This window comes from Porites lutea, chromosome 6 (genome assembly GCF_958299795.1).
Source record: "Porites lutea chromosome 6, jaPorLute2.1, whole genome shotgun sequence".
Lineage (NCBI taxonomy): Eukaryota > Metazoa > Cnidaria > Anthozoa > Scleractinia > Poritidae > Porites > Porites lutea.
The window spans coordinates 32845871-32864219 of NC_133206.1; the positions used below are offsets into that span (position 1 = coordinate 32845871).

The window sequence follows — 18349 nt, forward strand, 5'->3', positions numbered from 1 at the left end:
TTCGTTTCCATATTGGTTTATTTTTATCCTTTTTAGTATAATTTAAGGGCTTCTTTTTAATCTATGACAAGCTTACTGGTAAAATCAAATACAGTAAGTTGACAAAAAAAAGCGTGGCATTGTTTTCAATAGCCGTTATTAGTTGTGGGGAGTTCTGGTGTCCTTTTCTCTCCGTCCCCCACCCCCAGAGGCCATCATAGCCCCTCCCCTCCCCTCCCAGAGAGCTTGCTGGCAGGCTACCCATTGTAAAAAAACAAAACAAAACAAAACAAAAGACAGGAAAAATTAGAAGAGGAAATAATATTGTACGAGAACGTATTAAGGAAATTCCGTTAAGACAAAGAAACAGATATTCAAGATCAACATAATTACCAGCTTATTTAATTACATGAAAAAGGAGAACTGTGGAGAATACTTTGCACGTAATAATTCCAGTATCATGGATTTAAACAAAGTAGGGCTCTCAGCTACAACCTTGCGCTATTTTGGGTTCTATCGGGGTAGTGTTTATGTCTTGCAAAGTTAATTTTCACGTTATATGATCAGCCTTGCAAATTCAGTTCGCCCAGCTATGCATGTTTTGACTCAGGCTATCAATAAATCTAATAAGAAGTTATCATGTTTATCCAGCTTGACAGCAAACCTTCACCGGGGATTGGCAACAGAAATTACTACTTTCCGAGTTTATATATTTTCGGGCATCGCTGCTCAAATCGCCCTCGTCGGTCCAGGCTCCTTTGTCGTTGTCCCGTACCAGGCCCCAGTCGTCTGCCATTGGTTTTCCCGTAACCAAAGTCACAGCAAACAGCAAGATAAGAATCTTAATGAGATGCTTCATTTTCACCTAAATTAAAACATTTGACAGTAAGGAAAACACAATCTGAACTTAGCATATTCATTGTATTTTTATAAGTTGTAGGAGCGATGGGAAACCGTGCAACACTTATAATAATGGGCATGGCCTAAAACCCCGTCCACACGAATCCGGGTAAAGAAATACGCGGTTTCAGAGAAAAATCTCCTGATTCGTGTGAACGGGGCGTAAGAAGTTCCATTAGCCTGCGAAAACATCCGTTTCTCCTCGCTCTTCGCGGCTGGAGACGTTTCGCGTGGCCCAGCTACGAAGAGCGAGGAGAAACGGATGTTTTCGCAGGCTAGTTCATAACGATTACGAGTAGGTTTTTAATACAATGGTCACGCTTTAATCCACATGACTAACTGATAAAAAATTCACCTTGTACAGCCTTATAAATAGAACAAAGAGGCCCGATGATGAAGATATTTGCATGTTGCGCCATAAAGATAAGCCTTGACTCGTCAACAAGCGATTTTGATGAAGAAAAAAAGTTCGAAACATAAACTGATTTGCCAGTCCCTTTCGACCGCCATTCTCCACAACTCAAATAGGGATAGATATCATTCAGAGAAAGCGTGCGTGATTTAGGGCTTAGTATTCTCTCGAATCAAAGATCAAACAATGCCCCGTAGGTGACAAACAGCTTAAGGTTGGTTTCCACCGTCACCTAATATTTACGTGCGTACGTGCGTTAATCTTACACACGTAAATAAAATAGAGGCTATGTATGAAAGTTTGTGCGTAAACGCAAAAGTTGAGCGAGGGTTCAGTTTTTTGCGTTCACGCACAACCTTTCATACATTGCCTCTATATCATTTACACACGCAAAAATTACACGACACTGGAAATCCACCCTTACACAAACATTGTATCAATTAAAGCTAACGACACGAGAAAAGGTAGTCTTTTCATTGTAATTTACAAGGACAGAATACAAGAACCAAAAAACCAAGTAAATCACTTAACACGGTGCGCGACATGAAATGAACTTGACGAGAAGTGAAGGAAGTAAAATGAACAGATTTATTGAACAAGAGATCAATGTTCCTCGAGCTCGGAGGTCACAACTTTACACAGAAAACTCGGCGGGGTCGATTGACACGACAAAGGTCCCTAAGTTGTGAAAGTCAAAATCGGTACAAAGTCGTACAAAGTCGATTCGAATTTGGTTTGCACACGCATCAATGTTATCTTGACTCAAAAAGCTAAGCTAAGCTCTGATATAAGATGAGCACGAGTGTAGATAGAAGTAAAGCCTTAATGGCTGACAGAAGTTAACAACATGAAGTCGACACTAGAACAGAACTAAATAAAATGAAAACGCTAAATTTGTAATAAACACAACGTGCTTGAAAACGATCTAGAAATCATTACGTATTTCCCATGCGGACATAACAGAAAAGGGCTGGGAAAGTAGAAACGTTCGTGCACTAATAAGGCGTTTCAAAACCAACATTCATTTCGCGGAATTCTCTTAAAGATTTTCTACCCGACGGAATAAAACATGAAAGAGAAAATCACTTTTTACCCACCTCAAAACTTTTGTGCTTCAAAATTTTCTGTGAGCAAACGCTTCGAGGGATAATGCTGGACAAATGATAAGCGGAACAAAATAGGCAGCTCCTACACTACTTAACAAAGCCTTATGGTAGTGCCAAATATGTAGGTCATTGTATAGGTCGTTTTCACTGTCACGCAACAAAAAAATAAATTGCAAACCGTCCGGTGGAAGAAGCCAAGAAAATGACATGTTATAAAAGACTAATTTTTAAACAATTTGTCCAAGTCTCAGGTCTTTGTGGCCCACAGTTTCTGAGTTATTTGCCGAAACGTTTCACGCACCTTTGTAGAGCTTTGTATGGAGACGCCATATTGGTGCACCGTTTTGATGAACTAGCGAGAACTAGAATACGTGCGGATAAACATATCGTCTAACACTTGAAATGGTTATACTGCTGAAAATCAACAGGAGAGACTTTTTTTCAACGAGACAGCATTCCAATTTTGGTGTCACGCACTGTTACAACTTGGAAGTTCAAATTGCTGTATTTTCGAAATGAAACATCCTATGGAAATGGAAACTTATTCAAAGATTCACTTTTTGTTTATCGTCAACCTAGTGAATATAAGAATTGATAAAACCTCGCTGTTTTGACTTTACAATTTGATGACGTCACTGTGAAAACCATCTATTTCTAGCCTACGTGTAGCCGCACCAAAGAGAGTCCAGGTGGACATCTTCTCGGATCATCACTATTCTGATACTAAACTATTTTCCATTCATACGCAAATAAATTCATTTACTTATGAATGGTTCAGCGCACTTGGTCTTTTTATGATATGGCCTAGGACAACTCAGAGATGGGCTATTTTATTATGGGCTGTTTAAATAGAGGTGGGGCACCCCAGATAGGTGAGATAACATGTGGCGGGTCACCCCACCTATCATGTAAACGTGATCACATTAAAATGAGAGATTATATGGACAAGTGGGTTACCCCACCTAAGCGGGTTTCCTCACCTACCTGGGGTCCCCCACCTACATGTAAACAGGCCCTAAATGTTGCTACAATCCGCATTGAAACTGTAAGCATCCTTGAGCTAACTGTGGTACTTTTGAAGGTTCTCTGTAAAATGACTAGTTTATATTTAGTACTCTTTACTTGAAGTACTGTTTAAAAACGAACAGGAGTGTATTATCAGGTTTAAAAACTCGAGGCGAAACCAAGCGTTTTCAAACCTGATAATACACGACTGCGAGTTTTTTGAACGCCTTCAAAATTTCTGGTATAGATTAACTTATTCTTGCACTAATAATTAGATTTGGGGTTATTTTGGTCTAAAAAATTGGACGGAAAGTTAAGCCGTGTCTTCATCAGATACGGTATAAAGACACCCATTAAACATTAATTTCTTTTGTTTTTTCCTTATGAATTATTGATGAGTTTTTTAAACTGGCTTCGATCCTGAAATGGCAACAACAGTAAAATGGAAAAAAGAAATCTTATAAACCTCGACAGTTCCAGCTTCACCAAACAGTCCGTATTTTGCCAAGCCAAAAACGTGTGTGAGACTCTGATGCTGATCAAAACAACTAACCTGCGAACAGGCGGGGGGCTTTTTCACTTTTACAGTCGACTCCCGATAATTCGAACCTTTAAGGGAAACAGAAAAAATTTCGAGTTATCGAGGGTAAAATTATATAGAAAATGTTCTGAAGGGAAATAAAAATTGCTTCGAGTTAGCGGGAGCTTCGAGTTATAGAGGGTTCGAGTTACCGGGATTCGACTGTAGGGCATGATCTCAGGGTTCCGTAGTCCCGGGTCCGTAGTACGAAGGTAAACAGCAAAAAGAACGTGACATTGTTTTTTTATCGCCGTTAAAAAAGAACCAAGACTTTCACCAGGAATATTTATAGGATTTTCCCAATAAGGCAAGGTAAGAAATATTTAAACGGCTGGCATGAATTTCAGATGATTACTTCGAGTCGTTTTTACTCCCTTTCAGAAGGTAAAAACGATTCGAAGTAGTCTGAAATTCAGGCTGGATAACAACGGCCGGAAGAACTTCAAAATAATGACCATTCTGTGACGTGTGTAGTTCTGATTTAATAGCTACCAGTCTATCGCAGTCTTTCCATGGCTTGTTTTCAGGTTTTTAATATTGCATGATAGATGAAAGAAGTCGAGAAATTACAACCAAATACTGTGATATTTCCAGTATCACGCAGGATTTAAACAAAACAGAGCGCCTAAATACGCGCGAAGTTTGTGACCTAAAAATGTTATAAAATTGATACGAAGAGCACGATCATGTCAAAACGTTCAGCAAAGCAGCATTTCCACTTGAAACAGCAGCAACCGCTTTGGGTTACACTGTTGATCAAATGGCCCTCATCGGTCCAGGCTACTTTGTCAGTGCCCCGTACCAGGCCCCAGTCGCCAGGAATGGGTTTTCCCATGACCAAAGTCAACGCAAACAGCACCAATACCTTGATGAGATGCTTCATTTTCACCTAGATCAAAATACATAACTGAAGCACGTACAGGTCAGGAGAAGGTCGGCAAAAGATTTCTCGTCACTGGGGGAGATTCCCAGTTCAAGGTAGTTTAGAATCACTCTAACCGCTGAAGTCAATCAGTGGAAAATCTGGGTGGCTAACATCAAATAACCTTAATGTTGGCATACTGCGACACGTTAAATCAATAAGTAATAAAATTCGTTTTCCTTGACCAATAATAATAATAACGAAATAATGTGACTGATAACGGTTATTCAACGCACAAATTCTGTTTTCAGTCGACTAGCTATAAGGAATCAATTCAAGTTTTAAAAGCTCCTGTTAAAGGTTATTAAGTAAGTTTCAATGGCCTTCGACTTCGAGTAAAAGGTCTAACACTTGCCAATCAAAACGTTAAACTGAGCTTAGGGCAAGTTGCAAGATGCTTCGAAATGAGATTACAAGAAGAAATGGGATCTATTTAGGTTTCTGGGAAACTGCCCACCTACCCCTCCCCTAAGCTAACATTATCACTTAGTTCTCACTTAGGGCAAAATGTTGGCTTAGGGGAGGGGTAGGTGGGCAGTTTCCCAGAAACCTAAATTAAGAAATGTGTACTAGTCTGTGGACGACTCTTTTAATGAAGCCTTCCTTGACGCTTTAATAGTAATACAGCAAGCAGAAGCTACTTTTTCGTGACATATATTCGCGTGCGAAAATTACCTTCTGCCCACAACTAACACATTTTTCATCGTGCCTACCAGAGTACGTTTCATCAGGCGATTCGTGATCTTCAAGGCAAAAAAAGACTGGTTTGGTGAAGAAGTTATTCAACACACAAATCCTGTTCTCAGTAGACTATCCATAAGGACTTAAGATTTAAAAGTCATTGAGTAAGTTCCACTTACCAATCAAGAAGTCCAAGAAGGCCTAGGTCCGAACTGCAACTGAGATTCTTCAAGATGAGATTACAAGAAGAACTACCTTGTACTAGCGTATAGGCAAAACTTTTAACGAAGCCTTACTTGACCCTTAGTACCCTGCAAGCAGGAGTTACTTTGTGTGCACGCAAAAAGTATCCTCTCCCCGCAAAATATTTTTCCCATCGCGCGTGCGTTAGCCTGCATATCTCTATCATGCAAAGATCAGAGAATATCTCGAACGTTTTCTGACAAACTTTTTCAACTTCTATTGTATTAAGGAAAAGTTACGACAAGCTGAATCCTCTTGCGGGTTATCTATCCGAAGAATCAAAAATAAAAGAGAAATAACATTTTACTGCTCAAAAAGTTTCTGCCGTAAAGAGATACACAAATGCCTCGAGTGATATTGCTGCAAAAAGTAGTGCATGCAAGAAAACAGTGCAAAGTATATAGGACATTTTGTCTTAAGTCTCATTTTCAAAGTGAGCTCAGATGGTCATCTTCACACACAGATTCAACTTTAACAGCCGTTAATATGAGAAAAACAGCTGACCCCTTTGCCCGAGGCAAGAGCTGATAAAAGCGTTCGTGTATGCTGCGATTATATCGCCTCGACCGAGATAACCCGGCTGGGAGAGCCAACGTGTTTATGTGAGGGTCACCATACCATCTAAAAAGGGCTACCCGGTAATAGACGGGTCATCCTTTTAGCTGACACAAGCAAAAAGTTTGTCTCTTATATACACGGTCCGCCAAGTTTTTAAGGAAATGAAGGAAACGTAGGCTCGCTCAAGGTACGTGGGTTCGGCGAGTGACCCTTCTACCATGAACTATACATGTAAACGGAACCTTATTCTTTAATTTAAAAAGGTATCCAAACGAGGTTAATGTCGTGTTAACACATTCTTGTCCACTAATGAGGCTATCGCTTCGTTTCCATGTTAAAAAAGATTTATATTGGTTTATTTTTACCCTTTTTAGTATAATTTAAGGGGTTCTTTTTAATCTATGACAAGCTTACTGGTAAAATTAAATACAGTAAGTTGACAAAAAAAGCGTGGCATTGTTTTCAATAGCCGTTATTGGTCGTGGGGAGTTCTGGTGTCGTTTTCTCCCCGTCCGCCACACCCAGAGGCCATCATAGCCCCTCCCCTCCCCTCCCAGAGAGCTTGCTGGCAGGCTACCCATTGTAAAAAAAACAAAACAAAACAAAACAAAAGACAGGAAAAACTAGAAGAAGAAATAATATTGTACGAGAACGTATTAAGGAAATTCCGTTAAAACAAAGAAACAGATATTCAAGATCAACATAATTACCAGCTTATTTAATTACATGAAAAAGGAGAACTGTGGAGATTACTGTGCACGTAATAATTCCAGTATCATGGATTTAAACAAACTAGGGCTCTCAGCTACAACATTGCTCTGTTTTAGGTTCTATCGGTGTAGTGTTTATGTCTTGCAAAGTTAATTTTCACGTTATATGATCAGCCTTGCAGAATTCAGTTCGCCCAGCTATGCATGTTTTGACTCAGGCTATCAATAAATCTAATAATAAGTTATCATGTTTATCTGTTACAGCAACTCTTCACCTGCAATCGGCAACAAAAATTATTACTTTCCGAGTTTATATATTTTCGGGCATCGCTGCTCAAATCGCCCTCGTCGGTCCAGGCTTCTTTGTCGTTGTCCCGTACCAGGCCCCAGTCGTCTGCCATTGGTTTTCCCGTAACCAAAGTCACAGCAAACAGCAAGATAAGAATCTTAATGAGATGCTTCATTTTCACCTAAATTAAAACATTTGACAGTAAGGAAAACACAATCTGAACTTAGCATATTCATTGTATTTTTATAAGTTGTAGGAGTGATGGGAAACCGCGCAACACTTATAATGATGGGCATGGCCTAAAGCCCCGTCCACACGAATCCGGGTAAAGAAATACACGGTTTCAGAGGAAAATCTACTGATTCGTGTTCCATCAGATTATAATGATTACAAGTAGGATTTTAATACAATGGTCACGCTTTAATCCACATGACTAACTGATACAAAATTTACCTTGTGTAGCCTTATAACTAGAACAAAAAGGCCCGATGATGATGATATTTGCATTTTACGTCATAAAAATAAACCTCGACTCGTCAACAAGCGAGTTTGATGAAGAAAAAAAGTCCGAAACATAAACTGATTCGCCAGTCCCTTTCGACCGCCATTCTTCAGATAGATATCATTCGGAGAAAACGTGCGCGATTTGGGGCTTAGTACTCTCCAATCAAAGACCAAACAATGCCCCGTACGTGACAGACACGTTAACGTAGGTTTTCACAAACGCGTAATTTTTACGTGCGTACGTGCGTTAATTTTACGCACGTTAATAAAATAGAGGCTATGTATGAACGTTTGCGCATAGACGTAAAAGTTAAGTGAGGGTTCAATTTTTGCGTTTACGCACAACCTTTCATACATTGCCTCTATTTCATTTACACGCGTAAAAATTACGCGAGAGTGGAAATCTACCCTCACACAAAACACTGTATTAAAGCTAAAACGACACGAGAAAAGGTTATCTTTTCATTTCATGGAATTCTCTTAGAGATTCTCTACGCAAGGGAATGAAAAATGAACGAGAAATCAATCACTTTTTACCCACCTCAAAATTTTTCTGCCTCAAAATGTTCTGTGAACGGAAGAAATACAAACGCTTCGAGGGATATGGCTGCAACAAATGATGCACGGAACAAAGTAGTGCAAAATATATAGGTCATTATCTTTTAAGCCTCGTTTTCAAAGAGAGTCCAGGTGGACATCTTCTCATACTAAACTATTTTCCATTCATACGCAAATAAATTCATTTACTTATAAATGGTTCGGCGCACTTGGTCTTTTTATGATATGGCCTAAGGCAACTCGGAGATGGCGTCTTTATTGAATGTTACTACACTCCATTGAAACTGTAAGTTTCTTGAGCTGACAGTAGTATGTTTGAAGATTCTATGTAAAATTACTAGATTAAATTCAGTACTCTTTACTTGAAGTAGTTTAAAACGAGCAGTAGTGTGATATCAGGTGTAAAAACTCGAGGCGAAACGGGCTCTTAGAATGAGCCTATCGCCTCGTTTCCATGTTAAAATAGCTGATTACAGCGATCTATTTCCGTTTTAAACAAATACTGGTTTTATTCTTATCCTTTTGTGCGATCTTTGCCAGAGGGTTTTATGTGCTTTACGAAAAATTTTGGGGGTTCCCTTTTAATCAACGACAAGCTTACTGGTAAAATTGGTTACAATGAGTTGACAAAAAATGCTTGGCATTGTTTCTTATAGCCGTTATAGGTCTTGGGGAGTTCTGGCGTTGTTTTCTCCCCGTCTCCCACCCTCAGGGGCCATCAGAGCTCCTCCCTCCCCCTCCCAGAGAACTTCCTGGCAAGCTACCCATTGTAAAAAAAAAGAAAACAAAACAAAACAAAGGAAAAACTAGGAGAAGAAATAATATTGTTCGAGAATGTTTTAAGTAAGTTCCGTTACAACAAAGAAACAGATATTTAAGATCAGCATAATTACCAGCTTCTTTTATTATTTGAAAGAAAACAGCTGTAGAGAATACTGTGCACGTAATAATTCCAGTATCATGGATTTAAACAAAGGAGAGCTCTCAGCTACATCCTTGCTCTGTTTTGGGTTCTATCGGTATCGTGTTTATGTCTTGCAAAGTTAATTTTCATGAGTATGATCAGCCTTGCAGATTTCAGTTCAGCCTGCTATGCATGTTTTGACTCAGACTAGCAATATATCTAACAAAAAGTTATCATGTCTATTTGTCACAGCAATAAGCCAGATGCAGTTGGCAACAGATTCCATTACTTTCCGAGTTTATATATTCTCGGGCATCACTGCTCAAATCGCCCTCGTCGGTCCAGGCTTCTTTGTCGTTGTCCCGTACCAGGCCCCAGTCGTCTGCCATTGGTTTTCCGGTAACCAAAGTCACAGCAAACAGCAAGATGACAATCTTAATGAGATGCTTCATTTTCACCTAAATTAAAACATTTGACAGTAAGGAAAATTCAATCTGAACTTAGCATATTTATTGTATTTTTATCAATTGTAGGAGCGATGGGAAACCGTGCAACACTTATAATAATGGGCAGGACCTAAAGGCCCGTCCTCTCGAATACGGGTAAAGAAATACGCGGTTTCAGAGAAAAATCTCCTGATTCGTGTGAACGGGGCGTATTAAGAAGTTCCATGAGAAAGTATCATAACGATTACAAGTAGGTTTTTAATACGATGGTCACGCTTTAATCCAGATGACTAACTCATTAAAAATTTACCTTGTACAGCCTTATAAATAGAACAAAGAGGCCCGATGATGAAGATATTTGCATTTTGCGCCATAAAGATAAGCCTTGACTCGTCAACAAGCGATTTTGATGAAGAAAAAAAGTTCGAAACATAACTGATTTGCCAGTCCCTTTCGACCGCCATTCTCCACAACTCAAATAGAGATAGATATCATTCGGAGAAAACGTGCGTGATTTCAGGCTTAGTATTTTCTCCAATCAAAGATCAAACAATGCCCCGTAGGTGACAAACAGCTTAAGGTTGGTTTCCACTGTCACCTAATTTTTACGTGCGTTCGTGCGTTAATTTTACACACGTAAATAAAATAGAGGCTATGTATGAAAGTTTGTGCGTAAACGCAAAAGTTGAGCGAGGGTTCAGTTTTTTGCGTTCACGCACAACCTTTCATACATTGCCTCTATATCATTTACCCACGCAAAAATTACACGACACTGGAAATCCACCCTTACACAAACATTGTATCAATTAAAGCTAACGACACGAGAAAAGGTAGTCTTTTCATTGTAATTTACAAGGACAGAATACAAGAACCAAAAAACCAAGTAAATCACTTAACACGGTGCGCGACATAAAACGAACTTGACGAGAAGTGAAGGAAGTAAAATGAACAGATTTATTGAACAAGAGATCAATGTTCCTCGAGCTCGGAGATCACAACTTTACACAGAAGACTCGGCGGGGTCGATTGACACGACAAAGGTCCCTGAGTTGTGAAAGTCAAAATCGGTACAAAGTCGTACAAAGTCGATTCGAATTTGGTTTGCACACGCATCAATGTTATCTTGACTCAAAAAGCTAAGCTGAGCTCTGATATAAGATGAGCACGAGTGTAGATAGAAGTAAAGCCTTAATGGCTGACAGAAGTTAACAACATGAAGTCGACACTAGAACAGAACTAAATAAAATGAAAACGCTAAATTTGTAATAAACACAACGTGCTTGAAAACGATCTAGAAATCATTACGTATTTCCCATGCGGACATAACAGAAAAGGGCTGGGAAAGTAGAAACGTTCGTGCACTAATAAGGCGTTTCAAAACCAACATTCATTTCGCGGAATTCTCTTAGAGATTTTCTACCCGACGGGATAAAACATGAAAGAGAAAATCAATTTTTACCCACCTCAAAACTTTTCTGCTTCAAAATTTTCTGTGAGCAAACGCTTCGAGGGATAATGCTGCACAAATGATGCGCGGAACAAAATAGGCAGCTCCTACACTACTTAACAAAGCCTTATGGTAGTGCCAAATATGTAGGTCTAGCCTACGTGTAGCCGCACCCTCCCTCTTTCTCGCGGGCAGGGTGCGGCTACACGTAGGCTATTGTATTTCTAGCCTCGTTTTCAAAGAGAGTCCAGGTGGACATCTTCTCGGATCATCACTGTTCTGATACTAAACTATTTTCCATTCATACGCAAATAAATTCATTTACTTATGAATGGTTCAACGCACTTGGTCTTTTTATGATATGGCCTAGGACAACTCGGAGATGGGCTATTTTATTATGGGCTGTTTAAATAGAGGTGGGGGACCCCAGATAGGTGAGATAACATATGGCGGGTCACCCCACCTATCATGTAAACGTGATCACATTAAAATGAGAGATTATATGGACAAGTGGGTTACCCCACCTAAGCGGGTTTCTTCACCTACCTGGGGTCCCCCACCTACATGTAAACAGGCCCTAAATGTTGCTACAATCTGCATTGAAACTGTAAGCATCCTTGAGCTAACTGTGGTACTTTTGAAGGTTCTCTGTAAAATGACTAGTTTATATTTAGTACTATTTACTTGAAGTACTGTTTAAAAACGAACAGGAGTGTATTATCAGGTTTAAAAACTCGAGGCGAAACCAAGCGTTTTTAAACCTGATAATACACGACTGCGAGTTTTTTGAACGCCTTCAAAATTTCTGGTATAGATTAACTTATTCTTGCACTAATAATTAGATTTGGGGTTATTTTGGTCTAAATGAGAATTGGACGGAAAGTTAAGCCGTGTCTTAATCAGATACGGTATAAAGACACCCATTAAACATTAATTTCTTTTGTTTTTTCCTTATGAATTATTGATGAGTTTTTTAAACTGGCTTCGATCCTGAAATGGCAACAACAGTAAAATGGAAAAAAGAAATCTTATAAACCTCGACAGTTCCAGCTTCACCAAACAGTCCGTATTTTGCCAAGCCAAAAACGTGTGTGAGACTCTGATGCTGATCAAAACAACTAACCTGCCAACAGGCGGGGTGTTTTTTCACTTTTACAGTCGACTCCCGATAATTCGAACCTTCAAGGGAAACAGAAAAAATTTCGAGTTATCGTGGGTAAAATTATATAGAAAATGTTCTGAAGGGAAATAAAAATTGCTTCGAGTTAGCGGGAGCTTCGAGTTATAGAGGGTTCGACTTACCGGGATTCGACTGTAGGGCATGATCTCAGGGTTCCGTAGTCCCGGGTCCGTAGTACGAAGGTAAACAGCAAAAAGAACGTGACATTGTTTTTTTATCGCCGTTAAAAAAGAACCAAGACTTTCACCAGGAATATTTATAGGATTTTCCCAATAAGGCAAGGTAAGAAATATTTAAACGGCTGGCATGAATTTCAGATGATTACTCCGAGTCGTTTTTACTCCCTTTCAGAAGGTAAAAACGATTCGAAGTAGTCTGAAATTCAGGCTGGATAACAACGACCGGAAGAACTTCAAAATAATGACCATTCTGTGACATGTGTAGTTCTGATTTAATAGCTACCAGTCTATCGCAGTCTTTCCATGGCTTGTTTTCAGGTTTTTAATATTGCATGATAGATGAAAGAAGTCGAGAAATTACAACCAAATACTGTGATATTTCCAGTATCACGCAGGATTTAAACAAAACAGAGCGCCTAAATACGCGCGAAGTTTGTGACCTAAAAACTGTTATAAAATTGATACGAAGAGCAGGATCATGTCAAAACGTTCACCAAAGCAGCATTTCGACTTGAAACAGCAGCAACCGCTTTGGGTTACACTGTTGATCAAATGGCCCTCATCGGTCCAGGCTACTTTGTCAGTGCCCCGTACCAGGCCCCAGTCGCCAGGAATGGGTTTTCCCATGACCAAAGTCAACGCAAACAGCACCAATACCTTGATGAGATGCTTCATTTTCACCTAGATCAAAATACATAACTGAAGCACGTACAGGTCAGGAGCAGGTCGGCAAAAGATTTCTCGTCACTGGGGGAGATTCCCAGTTCAAGGTAGTTTAGAATCACTCTAACCGCTGAAGTCAATCAGTGGAAAATCTGGGTGGCTAACATCAAATAACCTTAATGTTGGCATACTGCGACACGTTAAATCAATAAGTAATAAAATTCGTTTTCCTTGACCAATAATAATAATAACGAAATAATGTGACTGATAACGGTTATTCAACGCACAAATTCTGTTTTCAGTCGACTAGCTATAAGGAATCAATTCAAGTTTTAAAGGCTCCTGTTAAAGGTTATTAAGTAAGTTTCAATGGCCTTCAACTTCGAGTAAAAGGTCTAACACTTGCCAATCAAAAAGTTAAACTGAGCTTAGGGCAAGTTGCAAGATGCTTCGAAATGAGATTACAAGAAGAAATGGGATCTATTTAGGTTTCTGGGAAACTGCCCACCTACCCCTCCCCTAAGCTAACATTATCACTTAGTTCTCACTTAGGGCAAAATGTTGGCTTAGGGGAGGGGTAGGTGGGCAGTTTCCCAGAAACCTAAATTAAGAAATGTGTACTAGTCTGTGGGCGACTTTTTTAATGAAGCCTTCCCTGACGCTTTAATAGTAATACAGCAAGCAGAAGCTACTTTTTCGTGACATATATTCGCGTGCGAAAATTACCTTCTGCCCACAACTAACACATTTTTTATCGTGCCTACCAGAGTACGTTTCATCAGGCGATTCGTGATCTTCAAGGCAAAAAAAGACTGGTTTGGTGAAGAAGTTATTCAACACACAAATCCTGTTCTCAGTAGACTATCCATAAGGACTTAAGATTTAAAAGTCATTGAGTAAGTTCTACTTACCAATCAAGAAGTCCAAGAAGGCCTAGATCCGAACTGCAACTGAGATTCTTCGAGATGAGATTACAAGAAGAACTACCTTGTACTAGCGTATAGGCAAAACTTTTAACGAAGCCTTACTTGACCCTTAGTACCCTGCAAGCAGGAGTTACTTTGTGTGCACGCAAAAAGTATCCTCTCCCCACAAAATATTTTTCCCATCGCGCGTGCGTTAGCCTGCATATGCTTGTGCGGCGGTTTTGTTAATCTTGACCGAGGGGTAGGTTGCGTAGTAGCAGGCGGTTTTGCTTGCTGCTTTAAAAAGTAATCACTAAGCTCGTTTGCGCGCTCGACAAACAAAACAGCCAGGTACAAAGGATACGCATGCGCTGGTTTCGTCACGTGATTCGTGGGATTGAAAGTTAGGGATGCGTGACGTTGTGCGCTTAGTCTGCATTTGCATAATTAACCCTTGATTAGTTTTTCTGTGTCAACACTCGATTTGCGGTGTCTCTTTCATAAGTAATCGGCGGACGTCTCACAGCTCTTCTCAATATCGTTAGTGGATAATTACGCAGAGCCTGTACTCTTCTGATCCGTTACTTGCTTTCTGGTGATCAAAGACGCCGAACCGGACGATCTTGTTATATATCTGCCGTCCTGGGTATGTATAACTTAAGCTGACCGTCTTATGTCCTTACATACGACCTGTTTGCCTTATGTGAGATCTATCGGTTGTACAAATCCTTTCAACGTTGCAGTCTTCATATCTGCATCTTTAATTCATAATGCACAATAAAGAAAAACCATAAGCAGATGCCAGCCTGAAGGTTGTACTTGATTGATACCCAACAAAGTGACATTTCAGTCAAACTGTCTATGCCTTTGGACGTCTATTTTTAACAAAAGATAAAAATTCAACCTTCACATTTAAGGTCATTTAATTTAGATTAGAAAAAGGTGAAGACGCGAAATGCGATATTCTCAGCTCCATTAATAAAATATATACTAGATATTTCCATGCGAGGCGACAACATTGTTTTTGAGGTACTTAGAGTTGTATTGTTTTCCGTCTTTTGTTTGTTTTGTTTTGTGTAATTCGCGGGCCACTACCGACAGTTAGATGCACAAGTGTTATTTATCAGTATTACGCTGGTTGAGAAGATCGTGGTCTTGAACCAATTTGTGGAGACATTAACCGCATAAAGTTCGGGCTTTAGGTACACATAGTAAACTCATAATTTTAAAAAGGTTAGGGATTTCAAGTTTCGAGAGGGTAAAGAAAGCTGTCATTTAGAAATTACTCGGAACAGATGCTTTCCCAATGGTTAAGCACTTTTAATTCATTAACACGTTTAATTTGTAATAACAAGACGACTTTTCCGTTTCAAAGGATTTCCTCAGAAGGGGCTCGCGTACCCTGGTGCCAGGGGCCCATTTCTCGAAACCCCCGGTAATTTTTTCGGGCCCGAAATCAAGTATTCAAAGTGAAATAGCACGGGTCCTGGCTACAAAACTACTCCATTTTATTTCATTAACTGATAGTTTTATCTTGTTAGATGCCAATCTATTGAAACCTTTATCTTGCATGCAATCAACAACAGTTTTACAGGCCCTTTGATTATCGGGACTTTCGAGGCTCGCAGCCAGTTTGTACCACTTTCTTACAATGTACCCTTTTTTCAATGGAGGTTTACGAAAATGGCACCTTTTCCGTCAAAAATGGTATATAAGGGTAAGGGGGTTGGTCCTCGAGACGGATCCTACCCGTGTGAAACGTTGTTGAATTCCGCTCCCCCCTCCCACCGGGCATAGCGTCAACTTTTTCTCAACGGACACCTCCCAAATCGGACACCCAGAGTTGTTCCATACCATAGAACCTGGGAACGGGGTTGGCTTCAATCATTTTTAACACTCTAGGATCATTATACGTTCCTGGGAAGTTGCCCACCTATCCCTCCCTTAAGCCAACATTTTTCCCTAGTTGAGAAGTAAGTGTTAATGTTGCCTAAGAGAAGGGTTAGACGGGCAGTTTCGCAGTCCTTGTAAGTGTGAACATAGCCTAAGTGCCACTCTCAAAGGTTCCAAATATTGAAGAGAGGTGAGTGTATAACCATTCGACAATAATTATTTTTTCAGGGTAACTGACAGCTGTCATTCAATGTACAACCCCGATTTCTCACAGCCATGGCACTTCAGTGATGTGGTACTGTCAGTGGATGGGACCAAATTTCACGTTCACAAGAGCACCCTCTCAATATGGTCCCCAGTATTCGAGAAAATGTTCACATCCGACTTCGCAGAGAAAGATGCCGAGGAGATAGAATTACCTGGGAAAAAGGCCCCAGAGGTTGAAGTACTCCTTAGAATCGTGTACACACATGGGAAAGGTCAAAGAGTAACAGGTAGTGAATGATAGAAATTTGTAAATTTTCTCGCGTCTGATTTTTCTTTCCTGACAACAGTCTTAATGTTATATGTTCAAATCTTGTCACCAGTTTACTCTGCGCTTGTCAGCAGTCTTAGCAATACATCGATGTTTTCCGCGCTTAGCTTGGCATAAATCCCGCGTTTAGCACTAGTTGAATGCTTTCATGTGAGCCTGTCAGCACTGTTGCACTTGATGATGGTTGCATTCTTTCCCGCGTTTATACTAATGCCGTAATACAGCAGTCTTATTTTTTTAAAATCACCGTTGCGGTGGCTACATGATAAATCGCGTCTTCCGCGGCAAAAAAATGTTACAGTTGTTGAAAGTGTAATGGTTTGGTATTTCATAGGTTTTTATATGATATATAGAAAATTACATGGTCGCTTGGAGGTACAAAATTTCTTTTCTCTTGTTGAAAAATATTTCACTCGTTCGCGAACACTCGAAGAGAAATTTCGTATCTCCATGTAATATACTATATTTAGAGGTCACATGACACACTATGACTTTTCTTTTGGCAGCTGAAAATTATCAATTTCTGTTGGAACTTGCGGAGGAATACCAGATGGAGAGAGTCAAAGAGTTATGCTGCGAGTTTCTTTCTTGCAATGTTCAAGATACCAATTGTGTAAAATTCTACATGATTGCAGAGAAATTCTCTCTCCAGTCTATAATGAACGAAACACTCCAAGAAAGTAAATTTCTACCTTTAACCTCTTTAGAAAACGATGAATGTTTTAAGGAACTTCCTGATAAAACAAAGTTAGATATTCTCAAGACTAGAATACGCGAACTGGAAAAGACCCTTGGGGAGTATGTCAATACGTGCCACAATCTTGTTACCAGTGTGTATAAGAGTGTAGCCGAGAAAGTAGAGGGCTATGAATGTGATAATTATGAAGTCCACCGTTGCGGTGCAAATGAGCGTTTTAAACTGTCGTGTAAGTGCTGCAGACGAAGGGTTCAGAATGCCTTTTGTGAGTTGGAATATTGGGATTTTAGGACATTGTTGAAGAAACTGTTTGATTTGAACAACTGCAACAGAACAGCAAGGCAATTTAAGAACACGGGGACCTAACCGCTCGACGGTGTGTAACTTGTTTAAGAGTCACCGTGGTATGGATAAATGTTACTGTTTTTTGTCGGCTGTTTCCTCAGGACACCATTGATTGGCTTGAAAACTACACCTTTGGTGTCCTAAGTGTGTGCAAAAGAAGAAGTTATCCCTCACCCTTGAAATTACCCCTTTCAAAACGGCAAGTCTCTGGCATTCTGGGAATTAAAGCGAAGGTGGCCTGGGTTCAACATATCGCTTTTTTCAGATTGCCTCAAAAATCCTGCTGACTGATCGTTAGAACAACTAAGAGTTCAAATTTAGCAGATAAACTTTCTTTGTTCGATGGAATCCTATCGGTCCAACTTAAACATACGGTTATCGGAGAACCTTGCGAATATAGGGGAAAGGCAGCCCGTAAAATGTTAGGCATGGAAGGGCAGGAAAGAAATTGAGTAAATTATTTATCTTGAGAGGACGGTTTACAACTGTGTGTCAAATATTGGAAGCTGAGTTATACTCCATCTCCTCTTGGTTGGAGCAAAGTCGAACCCAGTCCCCTAGCTTTAAAAAGAAAGGATTGGATCGTTCAGGTGGTGGATTGCAACATAAGTTTGCATTTGATAGAAATTTAGAAATTGCGATTCAATATTTTTAAGTGAACCACTATCGTTAATGAAAGCTAAAGTGAATGATCCCCTAGAACAAACA

The 18349-nt window shown here is 39.8% G+C and overlaps 1 protein-coding gene and 1 long non-coding RNA gene across 2 annotated transcripts; one reads left to right on the forward strand and one right to left on the reverse strand.

Annotated features, from left to right (window-relative positions):
• Positions 1-7010: 7010 nt before the first annotated feature.
• On the reverse strand, positions 7011-8511 carry LOC140941591 (uncharacterized). Its single transcript, XR_012166483.1, has 2 exons — positions 8431-8511; positions 7011-7566 (listed from the first exon to the last, which is right to left on the reverse strand). It is a non-coding gene; the product is annotated as an uncharacterized lncRNA (long non-coding RNA).
• A 6207-nt stretch (positions 8512-14718) lies between these two features.
• Positions 14719-18265, forward strand: LOC140941462 (kelch-like protein 12). The gene is made up of 3 exons (XM_073390458.1): positions 14719-14817; positions 16293-16558; positions 17106-18265. The coding sequence occupies exons 2-3, from the start codon at positions 16315-16317 to the stop codon at positions 17660-17662; spliced, it is 801 nt and encodes a 266-aa protein (XP_073246559.1). The 5' UTR covers positions 14719-14817; positions 16293-16314; the 3' UTR covers positions 17663-18265.
• The last annotated feature ends 84 nt before the right edge of the window (positions 18266-18349 follow it).

Excerpts from the sequence above, each read along its gene's own strand:
- LOC140941462 (XM_073390458.1), top strand. The coding sequence starts at position 16,315 with ATGTACAACCCCGATTTCTCACAGCCATGGCACTTCAGTGATGTGGTA. Across the intron at positions 16,559-17,105 it reads GAAAGGTCAAAGAGTAACAG|CTGAAAATTATCAATTTCTG; the intron begins GTAGTGAATGAT and ends TTCTTTTGGCAG.